This window comes from Ascaphus truei, chromosome 20 (assembly GCF_040206685.1).
Source record: "Ascaphus truei isolate aAscTru1 chromosome 20, aAscTru1.hap1, whole genome shotgun sequence".
NCBI lineage: Eukaryota > Metazoa > Chordata > Amphibia > Anura > Ascaphidae > Ascaphus > Ascaphus truei.
In genome coordinates, this window is record NC_134502.1 from 12695401 (window position 1) to 12708701 (window position 13301).

General features: G+C 45.7%; 1 protein-coding gene across 4 annotated transcripts in view; it reads right to left on the reverse strand.

Moving 5' to 3' along the window:
* Nucleotides 1-13301, reverse strand: part of CAMSAP3 (calmodulin regulated spectrin associated protein family member 3) — a 93726-nt gene that overhangs the window by 6405 nt on the left and 74020 nt on the right. For all 4 annotated transcript variants that reach the window (XM_075577276.1, XM_075577277.1, XM_075577275.1 and 1 more), the window contains 8 exons: nt 13111-13186; nt 12482-12533; nt 11846-11889; nt 11609-11681; nt 9406-11326; nt 8768-8901; nt 8388-8617; nt 7908-8010 (listed from right to left, as the gene is read on the reverse strand). In XM_075577276.1, the coding sequence (XP_075433391.1) occupies nt 7908-8010; nt 8388-8617; nt 8768-8901; nt 9406-11326; nt 11609-11681; nt 11846-11889; nt 12482-12533; nt 13111-13186 (2633 nt within the window). The remainder of the gene's footprint in view (nt 1-7907; nt 8011-8387; nt 8618-8767; nt 8902-9405; nt 11327-11608; nt 11682-11845; nt 11890-12481; nt 12534-13110; nt 13187-13301) is intronic.

The window sequence follows — 13301 nt, forward strand, 5'->3', positions numbered from 1 at the left end:
GCACCATCGCAAACAAGTGTGACACACTGATCTCTCCACGTGAATGAGGTCTATGGAGGCGATATTGGATGCCTAAAGTTTATGGGCATTAGCCACATACCTCCCAACAGCAGAAAAGGTGGCTGAGATAACCAACTTCTTAGAAAAGAATCGAAGTGGATATAAATCACAAAAAAAAAAGTCTAGACAATGGTCTTAATGACAGTTTCCAAATTATTTATTTGAGTTTAACCACCACTGTTTGGCCAACAGACATTAGCCAAGGGTGGTTTCATAACCTACTTTATTGCTCAACACAGCCTCTAAAGTAAGAAGGACTCTCAATTAGGTGCATTACTCGCTAGTACTAATAGCCATGAATGGGGTAATACATCCTGCTTCATGGGTGAACTTACCAGATCTTCAGATAAATATGCTTTATTTTGATCTGCCTCAATAAACAACAGAGACCGAGGGAGACCTCCCTCTACTGTCTCACTAGTGCAGTGGTGGCTTTCAGGGGCTTCCTCTGCAACCGCTTACCACCCCAGCAGTCTGCTCTCCCTCTCACCCCAGTGCAGAGAAAGAGGAGATATTGCTGGTATGAATCGCAGAGTCTTCCCACTCCCTGTGCTGCCTAATGGCCGTGCTAATCACCCATTCCCAGTGTAAGGCTGCGATTATAGCGTCGGCAACGTCGCATCAAGACAAATGCATTGTCGCCATCACGCGTGCTGCGGTCGCTGGAAAAATCAAAGTGACTCGACTTCCAGCGATCGCCACCAAGCCATCACGCCGCTTCTACTACACACACACCACACACACACCACACACCACACCCCACACACCACACACACCACACACACCACACACACCACACACACCACACACACCACACACACCACACACACCACACACACCACACACACCACACACACCACACACACCACACACACCACACACACACACACACACACACACACACACACACACACACCTACAGTGGGCCGCCCTTAGGACAAGGCGAGCAAGGCGGTTGCCTTGGGTCCCGTGCTCCCTCTTCCTGTTGGCGCTGGGATCCAAATTCTGCCCGACAGGAGAGGAGGAGAGAAATGGAGAGGAGGAGATAGCTGGAGGGAGGAGAGAGCTGGAAGGAGGAGAGAGCTGGGGACGAAATGACGCTACAGGAGGCGGAGTCCAACTTCTGGCATGCCGCCTTGGACCCTATCGAAGGTAAGGCCCGGCCTGCACAGGAACCAGCTATACAAGAAGGGGCTCCAAGGAGGAGCAACCGTGCTCTCAGCCGCCCTCTGCAGCTGCACGTTCCCCTCCATTATAGCAGAGCAACTCCGTTCTTGCCAATACTGCCCCTGCCTCCTGACACTGCCCCCTGACACTGGCCCCGCCTCCTGATACTGGCCCCACCCCCTAATAGTTACCACGCCCCCAAAACCGGGACATTTGAAAGATTTTAAACTTTAAAATGGCAGATTTTAATAAACAAAAGGAATAATTTACAAAGACAATATTGGGATGACCTTTTTTGCAGGGGAAAAATAAATTAGAAGATAAATGGGCAGTCTTTAAAACATTGTTAGAAAAGCACACTTATCAGTGTATACCCTTGGGTAATAAGTATAAAAGAAACAAGTCTAAGCCAATGTGGCTAAATAAACAGGTAGGGGAGGAAATGGACAAGAAGAGGCAGGCGTTTAGATTCTTAAAGTTAGAATGGACGGAAGTATAATTTCAGAATTATAAGGAATGTAACAAATTGCAAAATTGGAATCCAATTAGCCAAAATTGAAAATGAAAAATGCATTGCATTAGTTATTTAGTAATAAAAATTTAAAAAAAAGGATTAGAAAAACATTATATAGGATCCTTTCAGTGTGAGATGGGCAGGCAAATCAGTGGAGATAAGGAAAAGGCAGAGGTATTAAATGCATAATTTGCCTCTGTGTTTACCAACGAGGTGCCAATTGCAAAGATACTGCAACGGGAGGAAGCCAGAGCCTCTATAGTAAAGAACAATTGGTTAAATGAGGAAGCAGTGCATAGGCGGCTTCATAAAATGAACGTAAATAAAGCACCTGGCCCTGATGGCATGCACACAAGGGTTCTCAAGTGCAGTAATAGCCAAACCATTATATTTAATATTCAAGGACTCCATTTCCATAGGCTCAGTGCCACAAGATTGGCGGGAAGTAGATGTGGTGCCTATAATTAAAAAAAGGACCTAGATCACAACCGGGGAATTACAGACATGTAACCCTGACTTCAATAGTGGGGAAGCTACTTGAAAGTTTAGTACAGGATAATAATCCTCCTCTCCCCCTTCCCCTTCCCCTTCCCCTGACCCTCCGCCCCCCCCCCTCCCCACTCTTTATTCTTTTCTTTTTCTTCTCTGTCCCTGCCGTTTTTGGACTAATTGATTCACAATGTTTTTAACAAGTTTAACTCTTCTCTATTTGTTAGTTAAAATAACATTGAGATATGGCTGACATGATTATATGAACAGATTAAGTTGGTAGTTCAATATTAATCACAATAGTCCTAGATACCAGGTTCATTGGGAAATATTGCATAGAGGTTGTTTTTATATTATCCCTGATTATATTACATTTAATATATCATATCTGGCATTTAGAAAACCACAAAATATATATAACTATACAATGAGAGCTATATGTGGTGCTTAAACATGATTTATTGTGAGCTGGATACAATAAAATTAATTTGATATATCAGGGGTTAAATTTAAGTCCATTTTCGCGGGCTTTTTTATGTTTAAATATGCAGGCTCAGACCACATCTCCCCACTCCAAGATGAAGCGCTGATTCTAGCGTGAAACGCGTTGAGGGGGAGACTGTGGGGTAGCTGTGTGTTCGTGAGGTCCAATAAAGTTTTTGTTCTAACCCGGAAGTGCCCTGGAGTTTGTTACAAGCTGTAGCGCCGGATTACTTTTTTCCTATAATAATCAGGAATACCTAATGGCTAACAAAAGCAACGAATAAGGTTAGTTTGGCATGACCAATCCTTCATAAATCCATGTTGACTATTACTAATAATTTTGTTATCCATTGGGTATTACTTATCTTGACTCCTTAAGAACTCTTGGATGTATGCCATCGGGGCCAGGTGCCTTATTTACTTTCATTTTATGAAGCCACCTATGCACTTCTTCCTCAGTTAACTAAATCCTCGGTTTATTCAAATCTGCCTAACGTTTAAAGTCTTTGTTGAACCCAAGTAATCTGTTTTTGATAATTTATTTCAAATGAGACCATGTTATGATCACGGTTACCCAAATGTTCCTGGACTTGATTTGTTATTACTTCTACATTGTTTGATATTACCAAATCCAGTATTGCCCCTCTCCTTGTTGGTTCCTCAATAATTTGGGTCATGTAATTGTCTTTAAGCACCCCCAAAAAACGGTTTCCTTTCATTGTAATGCTAATCTCATTGCCCCAGTCTATGTCGGGATAATTAAAATCACCCATTATGCAAACATGACCTCGTTTTGATGGCTTCTCCATTTGCAAAAGTAGTTTGGCTTCCTCAATCTTACAGATATTTGGTGGTTTATAGCATATTCCCACAAACATTTTCCTTATACTTTTACCTCCGCTGCGAATTTCTATCCACAAGGTCTCTACATTGTCATTATTCCCTTCATAAACATCTACCCTTATAATAGGTTTTAGATCCGGTTTAACATATAAACATACTCTTCCTCTTCTATTTGCTCGATCCGTCCGAAAAAGGGAATAACCCTCTAAATTAACTGCCCAGTCATGAGTTTCCTCCCACCATGTTTCAGTAATGCCTATGATATCAAACTGATACCTTGTCGCTGTTAATTCAAGCTCCCCCATTTTATCGGTCAGGCTTTGTAAGTTTATTTCAGCCTGTACTATTATCTTATCTGCTTCTGCCTTTCTGCGCCAATTGGGTTTAGTCTTTAGAAGTTTTCTAGTATTATCTGTATTTAATATGGGTGTCTCCCTCCATGCCCCCATTCTACCTCCATGACCTCCTGCTATCTCTGCATCCCTATCTCTTCTATTTAGTTCGTTATCTGTTTCTAGCCCCTTCCCCCAAGATTAAAATCTCCTCCAACCTTTTTAACATTCTCCCCCCTAGCACAGAAGAATCCCTCTTTATTGAGGTGCAATCCGACCCTAGCATAAAGATTGCACTTCTCAGAATAGAAATCCAAGTACTCTAAAAAGCCCAAAACCTCCTTCCAACTCCACTTTCTTAGCTAAGCATTAACCTCCCTAATCTCCAATGGTCTCCCTGGGGTAGCGCATGGCAATGGTATTCTGTGAACACTACCTCAAAAGCTGCAGTTCAAGCTGCCGTTTTTTTTTTAATTATTATTTTTTTTCCATTCAATATGTGCATTAATACAAATCTGCACACTGACAAGCGATTAGTTAAGTTACAGATCGATCCGTTCTCCTGTAATCGATCGCTTGCTCAGGGTTATTTAATTCAGCTCTTGCACAGCATTGTGGGCAATGTAGTCCTGCAATATCATGTGACTGGGCAGTTACTAGATACGAATGGTGCACTGCTAGAGAGAGGGCAGGGCTCAAGAGCCAGAGCCTATCAGAAGGGGAAGGTTCTGTGACTTTGGAAATGGTTTCTATAGAAACAAAAATGCTTCCTACATTAGAAACATAAAATGTCTTTAAAAATTGTTTTAAAAAAAAAAAAATATTAAAAAGCTAGTATTTTCTCATAGTACAGAACTGATTAAACAAAAATAAACACATGTTGGATATTGCTGGAACTGCTGCTTGAAGGCGTTTCATATTCTCTGGTGAGAAATAATACTATTCTCCCTTCCTTCGTGTTTTCATTTATTAGAAACAATTTTTACTTGAGATTATTAAAAATTATGTTTTATTTTAGAGAGAGATTTGAGTGCAGTATTCGCAATCTTCTCGTGCTTGCGTTAGTTTATTTTGTGTCCATCTCTTTTGCACTCTGCACAAAGACAGTATCGTTGAGCTTCCACTGAAGAAGCGTGCGTAAGTCATGCATAAGTCATGCGAAACGTACATCGGGACCACGGTGGCATCTCGGAGGGAGACGGCTGGACAGACTATCCAGCGACAGAACGGGTTGTATCGCGCTGTTTATTTTTTTCAGTACCAGAGAAACGCCAATGATCCTATTCGATACTTTAGAGACACTGTAGCTACTTTGACCAAGGTTGGATAGACTGTGTTATTGGATGCATTACAACTACAATATCTCTGAACAGATACATGGGCTATATTGTGTAACATTGTTGTCTGGGTGACTGGAGCTATGGCTACGAGCAGCAGATCACTATATATGCATATACCTCTTCACCACTCTGACTATAGTTGTTTTGTGAACTTTGTATGCTCCAGTTATACATTATGAGTAGAGGCATCCCATTCCATGGATTACAGCGGATACTATCTAACCACGTGGAAGAATTACAGGGTGACAACCCATATCTGGTTCTATGAGAGTGGAGTACACCACATTTTAAGATAGGCATTTAGGTTGCTACACTTTCCCAGAGCTTCCCTCTGTTCTGGGAACGCTGGATCACTATGCAACCCTAAAGCTACATTACGTGCACGGGAATAGACCGAATGCCACTGTTCAGTATCAGTGCCGTTAACCCATTCATATCTCTCGCTCGAAGTATTCAATATGGGCAAATCATCGATAAAAAGCATTTATACATACAAGTAGACCGGGTCATAGGTGGACACTATCCATAGATATGACCATTCAGCCCACAAGCCGCCTCGCTATTGGGGATTTTTTATATCTCGTTCACTGTATATACTAATCACTTCCGTCGTTATTGCCGTTTTGAATAGAATATTATTTTGCCCACTGGGCCTTTGTATGGAATTCATTATGTGCCTCTCGGCTACAGGTGCAGGGGTCTCAACAACAGCCGAGTCTGACCACTAAGGGGATATTTGAACCCCTGGACACACTTAGTCCACGTTCCTTGTTGACACACTAGAGAGCATTTATTAGGTTCTATAAGTGATCTCATGATCACTATCTTTGCTTCAAATTTCCGTCATATGCTTTCCCCTATTTGCACCTGTGTTTACCAATATGACATCCTACTGCATTTAGGCGGAGCGGTTTTTGGTCACGTTTTAGTGTTAACAGTGCGAGACCAAACAGATCATCTATTTAATGTATAGTGCGAGACAACATATCATAGTCATTAGCAGTCTCACTATACATTATTTAGTTGAAACATTACTGTCACTTATTGTATAGAAGTGGTCTCGCACAATACATTAACTGGACGACATACTGTACCAATGTCACAATGCATATACGTTGTCACACCCTCTCTCACACTATTACCTATGTCAGCTATCGCATTGTAGATTAGCTTTCACACTATACATGAACTAGATATACATACATAGTTACATATACATAGTAGATGAGGTTGAAAAAAAGACTTCCGTGCATCAAGTTCAACCTATGCTAAATTTAGACAACAGATACTTTATCCTATATCTATACTTATTGATCCAGAGGAAGGCAAACAAAAAACCCCATTAAGGGGAAAAATTAATTCCTTCCTGACTCCAAGAATTGGCAATCGGATTAATCCCTGGATCAACATCCTTCCCATGTATACTTATTTGGTATATCCCTGTATACCTTTCCCATCTAAAAAGATGTCCAATCTTTTTTTGAACAAATCTATTGTATCTGCCATCACAGTCTCCATGGGTAATGAATTCCACATTTTAACTGCCCTTACTGTAAAGAACCCTTTTCTTTGTTGCTGGAGAAATTTCCTTTCCTCCAACCTTAAGGGATGGCCCTGAGTCCTTTGTACTGCCCGTGGGAGGAATAGTTCTTTTGAAAGCTCCTTGTATTGTCCCCAAATATATTTGTATATAGTTATCATATCCCCTCTTAGACGCCTCTTTTCTAATGTAAATAAATCCAATTTAGCTAGCCTATCCTCATAAATTAGAATGTCCATCCCCTTTATTAATTTGGTGGCTCTTCTCTGCACTCTCTCTAGTTCCATAATGTCTTTTCCATGCCATGTCAGACACTGTATATCAGCTGTCTCATACTGTACATTAAATGGTTCTTTCCCCTCATATAGAGGTAAAGGGAAGGGTTCACAATGTAGTGTAGGAGCTGCATTTTTAGTTATACCTTGATGTTTGGTATGCAGGCTTATGACGCTTTGGCCAAAGGGTTAAACTAATTAACCAAGTAATTATTATTGTAGTATTTAAAAACGTTATACTTACCATATAGGTTTTTCAATTGGATGTAGCATTGGGCACCCCTGTCTTTTGTTGTATACATTTGCCACGTTCAGTAGCACTCTTTTTTGACATAAATATATATTCATGATGTGGTGGGTGTAGGAGTTTGAGCTAGCTAGGAATGTGTGTTAATCAATTTCTGACTGGTAACAGTTGTTTGGAAGTAGGGGGCACCTCCCATCAGAGCTCACTCCTCCTCACCTTTTTAACTTGGGAGGTATTCTCACTTTGATGCAAGAACAGGACCTACTATGGTTCTTTCCCCTCATACAGAGGTAAAGGGAAGGGTTCACTGTGTAGTGTAGGACATGCATTGTTGGTTATACCTTGACGTTTGGTATGCAGGCTTACGACGCTTTGGCCAAAGGGTTAAACTAAATAACCAAGTAATTATTATTATTATTGAAGTATTTAAACTTTATACTTATTACCATATATGTTTTGTCAATTGGATGTAGCATTGGGCACCCCTATCTTTTGTTGTGTACATTAATAGTATGAGACAAAAATATTGTACATTACCTGTACCACATAATCTTACTGTAGCTGTCTCACAATTGCCTATCCCCTATACTTTATCCTGTGTGTCACTGTGTCTGTACCTTGATGACCTTGGCGACTTCTTTGCTGTCATGCTGCCATTGTCCATCCCCACGGTGGAGAGAGACATTGTGGACTGAGAGTAAACTTTACTGAGCTTAGAACCTGCAAACAAAGCGCAGAGCGTCACTACACCCCACTTCTGCAGAGCATCACTTCATCCCTTCCCTTAAAAAGGCACAGAGCGTCTCTCAACTCCCCTCTACAGAGCCCCTTAACTCCTCCACAGTCTCCCTCAACCCGACCCTGCAGAGCATCTCTTAACCCGCCCCCCCCCGCAGTGCGTCCCTTAACCACTCCATTGCCAAGCCTCACTTAATCTCCCCTCTCACCACATCACTGCAGTACTTCACCCACCCTGTTTCCTTTCCTGCCACTACAGTGTCCTCCTTGCTGCAAATCACACTAGGCGGGTTTCCTTCCCCACCATCTCCTGCCCTTGAAACATTCCATCCACAACCCACAGTGGAAGGCAATCTTACCCAGCAGGCCTCGAACAGGGCTCCTGGAAATGACTGAGTCATCGTGGAATACGGTTTTGGGGCGAGGTTTTTTGACGGCCCGGACCGTCATGGGCTTCTGCCGAAGGACCTTGTCCAGATCATCCATGATCTTCAGCTGGTGCCGGTGATGGTACTCCTGCCTCGTGAAGTCACCGCGGCGTGTCACTACGTCATTGTCCCTGTGGGGCTGCGATTCCTCCTCCTGCCGGCTTTGGGAAAGATGTGGATACGAGAATGAATAATATCACATTGCAGGATAACAGAGACAAAAGGGAGCTGTGCAACATGGAGTCTGTCCCTCCTCCCAGAGGGTGATACAGCCTGTACCTCCCCCTCTGCAGGATGACACACACACACACCTGGCATCATCCTTCTTTTCTTTCTCCTCGTCCTGCCACTGTTTCCTTTTTTTTGCTTCCGCTGCCCTCTTCTGCTGCTTCTCTAGCAGGGCTGCCCGTCTTTGCGCCATCTCGTCCTCCGTTCGCTCCTCAGCCTGGGAACCCAGAGGGTGTGAGGATTCAAATGCAGACACACCAGACCCTCCACTGCCACGGCAGCATCATCAACCAATCAGAATGCTTTGTTTTACCAACTCTGCAGGTTCAGATCGAACAACTGTTATATCAGTGGGGGAGATTTCACCCACAGAGCCCTGATTGGCTCAGCTTGCTAACAAACACACATGGAGCGCCTGTCCCTACCCTCTCTGCTCTTGAAATGTTATATTCAACCATAGTTCATGCAGGAGAGCTCAGCTCACATTTTAATCCCAAACAGACACTGTACTATGTTTATAAAATAGGGCCCTGACTTAGAGAAGTTTTTAGGGTCAAATGTTGACATTTTATGGGGTAAAGAGGATGCTCAGTTACAGATTTATATTTATACTCAGTCAGGAGACTGAGCTCTTATGGGATAAGAGGTGCCCACATAATAAAGGGGAGCAGAGAGGAAAATAAATGCCTCGTGAGGTGTGTGGGCCAGGTCCACTCCTCACCTTGAAGAAGAAACCGACTCCTCTCTGCAACGCTTCCTCCTCTCCAGGCGTTCTGTCAAACAAGTCCCCATCCTCAACCTCCAAATCCTCCACAGCCCTCAAGTCAGACAGTGGGATCTCTATCAGGCTCATCCTCTTCCCCTCCACCACTTCCCCAGCAAGGGGCCCCAAGCCGCTGCTTTGCGGAACCACCGAGGCTACAGGACGCAGGTTCCCATGGCCCTCTAGGGCCAGGGTAGCGTCCTCCTCTCCCTGCTGTACATCAGAAAAGTATATAGAGGACCGCGTCTGGACTGGCACCTTGCTGGGAGAAAACTTGCGCAGATGAGGTATGGTATCCACGTTTTGCGGTGGGGTCAATACCCTGGTGAGATGCGGGATCTTGAGTTCAGCTGGGCGAGCATGCTTGGGGCTCTTGGGGGCAGTTGGAAGGGGCTGGAGGGACCTCCTGCCACAAGGCTGTGGCGACTTTGGTGTCCAGCGAGAGGGCGACTGAGAGGGAGACGCTGGGGAGGAGGAGCGTGGGACTTGAATCTCACGTGTGAGGCGGGTTGGAGGGGAAGATTTGGGATGATGGGGAGGGGGCGAAGGTTTGGGAGCTGGGATAGGTTTGGAAACTGTGATAGGTTTGGGACCTAGGATAGGTTTGGGACCTGGGATAGGTTTGGGAGCTGGGATGACCCAGGCCTTGCTCTCCTTCTTCATCAGCTTTTGCTGCTGATCTGACAACCTTTTCATGTCCGATTGCAGGGAGGTCAGTGCCGTGTTAAGCTTCGCAACAGCACGATTGTACTCTCCCAAATTGTCATCCAGCCCGTCCTTGGTCACCTCCGGGGAGAAGCTGACCTGCTTCTCTTCCAGGTTTCTTGACAATGCTTCCTGCATCGTCCAGTCATTCTTCTCCTCTCCTCTACCTGGTTGCTTCCTCCCTTCCCCCTCTCCTTCCTTGGGAAGACACTCAACCGGTGATATTTTATCCTCCACTCCCTCCTCCTCCGCCTCCTCCCCCTTTAGCTGAAGGAAGGCGCTCTTGCCAAGACGCTGACGGTGCTTGGCAAAAATGGCTTCAATCCTCTTCTTCTGGGCCTCAATGGCCCTCCTCTTCTCCTCAAGCCTGGCACCCAGCTGGTTCATCTCTGAATTCAAGGCTGGGCTCTTCACAGGAGACTCATCTGCCTTCTGAGCCCACGTGGTTGTGGTAGAGTTGGCTGTAGAATTGACAGACAACAAAGGCGGGGAACCTTCCGAGTTCACCTTGGCGTCCAACTTCTTCTTGCGCTCGGCAAAACTGGTCATTTTGGTGCCCGAGCCAGGACAGGAGTCTGCCTGGGAGCTGAGCGAGCTCCGGCTGGACTCTTGAGCTTGCCTGGTCTCTTCCGCATCAGAGTCCAGGCTGTTGTCCCTTAGCACAGAGTCATCATCCCGTGAGAGCCTCCTAGAGCCCTCATGTATCCTGTACACGCCCAGATTTGGGGTCACCATTACCACTTCTTCATCCTCCACTTTCGGGGGTTTGGGCTCCTCAGGGGTGTGAAGGTAAAATCCGTCTGGTGCCCCCTCCGGGACTAGTCGGGTCTCTGAGCTGTGAATAATCTGCAGAGCCTCCTCAATGGTGGGGAGGTCTGTCTGTGCCCCCGGACTGCCCGCAGGTTTCTCCTGGGTGTGCGGATCCGTAGGCCCCTTCCCTGTGAGCGGGACCTTCTTGAACGTGCGTGCCGGGGCAGGAAACTCTGTGGTGTCCTCCGGTGGGGTGTAGGTGGCCCGGCTTATGCGTTTGGGGGAGGGCGGAGCATAGACTGGCGGGGTGAGGCTGTCTGAGCTAACGGAGCGCAGGATGTTCACAGGATTTCCCATCACAATGTCGATATCGCTGTCCAGGCCAAAGGGAATGCTGAAGGAAACTGCCTGGGATAGGGGGTGGCTGTGCGGGGAGCAGAAAAGAGAGATCAGAGGCCTGGAGAGAGCGTGAAGCTCTAACCCTCAAGTGCATCACCTACAGTAACCCCATCGTGATTCTGCTGCATCACTTAACCTCTCAACCTGCAGAGCGTTGCTTAAGCCCTTTCCTCCACTAAGGAATGCAGAGCATCACTTAACCTCTCCCCCCCGCAGAACTTTGCTTAAGTCCTCTCCGAGACACATTGCATCTTAACCCCTTACACCCCTCTCTGTAGCAGAGTATTGCAGCCCTCCCCACACCTACCTCAAAGGGTTTTTAGCCCAGGTCTTTCCGAATCCTTCCATGTGAGACATGGAGGAGGAGTGAGGCAGCGACCCTGCCAGAGAAAGGAAGAAAGGGGAGAAGTCCCAGTTGTGGTAGCCATCTTTAAAAAATTGTGAACAATGGTCTACAATCAATATAACAGCAGCATAATCTGTGACACCACAATGCAAATTAATTGGCCACGCCCTCACACTAGCCCATTATAAATTGCTTTACCTGGGGTTCTCGGTGGGTGTCGGAAGGTAAATACAGGAGATCCTCTGAGGAAAGACGGGAGAGAGAGATTGAGAGACGGGAGAGCGAGATTGAGAGAAGGGAGAGAGAGATTGAGAGAAGGGAGAGAGAGATTGAGAGAAGGGAGAGAGAGATTGAGAGACGGGAGAGAGAGATTGAGGGAGAGAGAGACGGGAGAGAGATTGAGGGAGAGAGAGATGGGAGAGAGAGATTGAGGGAGAGAGAGATTGAAGGAGAGAGAGGCGGGAGAGAGAGATTGAGAGGCGGGAGAGAGAGATTGAGAGGCGGGAGAGGGAGATTGAGAGGCGGGAGAGGGAGAGAGGGAGAGAGACAAAGAAAGAGAGAGAGATGGGGAGATTCGGGCAGGGGGAGAGAGAGAGACGGGCAGGGGGAGAGACACATTATATATAACACACACACACAAACTATATACAATAGAAAGAGGAAAAAAAAAACAGAGATCTGTATATTCACGTTAATAGTCATATGCATAGGTATCTATAAGTACACATGGATAAATACACCCAGGCCCATACACGGACAAAATAATCCTGCTGTGACAGTTTAATGTGTCGGAGAAGCTGTTACATGACTGAGCACTTTCCCATGTATACTCACCCCCCACTGCGTGCACTGGAAGGGGGCGTACCCTCACTGCATGGGTTCAAGTCTGTAAGAGAAGGATACAAGAATGGATTCATTCTTGTATCCAGCATCAAGCAGAGGCACATCAAGTACCCCAGGACAAGTGGGCATCAACCAGGGCACTGCACCTGGATATCTCCTTCAGATCACAACAAGGTATTACCCATTCAATATTGACGTTACATATTCTGGACCCTAGGACGTGCTCTAAGCCTTACTGCTGTGCTATGTGGGATTGATCCAGTTGAACGTCATTACATGGGGATCGTTATACCTATATATCTTCACACCGATACCGGAGGGGTACTAAGTTGTGGACATTCGTTCTTTTGTGTATATACCCAGATATCTGCCATTTACCGGTTTTTTGGAGCATCACACAGTGTTTTGATACTGTAAGAGAAGGAGACCAGTGAGGTGGAGAGTGGCACATTTGGTTCTAAAGGTGCTAGGCTCTGTATCGTCTCCTCTTATTATAGCCCTAGAGGGGCTCAGTGTTGAGCCATAGATGGTCCCTGTAGAGCCCGAGAAGGGGGTCGCAGGGTTCAGCACTTATTCCTAGAGGGGCTTGGCTCTGATTAGCCCTAGAGATGCTGACATACCTTTGGGTCGGACAAACTCCGGCTTGGTGACTTCGAAGCAAAGATAAAGATCAGCTAAGAGAGCGACGAGGTTCACCTGAGAGACAGCACAAGAATTTTAGAGAGCATGAGCAAGGGGGAAGAGCAGGGCGCGCCAGACAGAGCGAGGGAAAGGAGGAGGCACGCCAGACAGAGCGAGGGAAAGGAGGAGG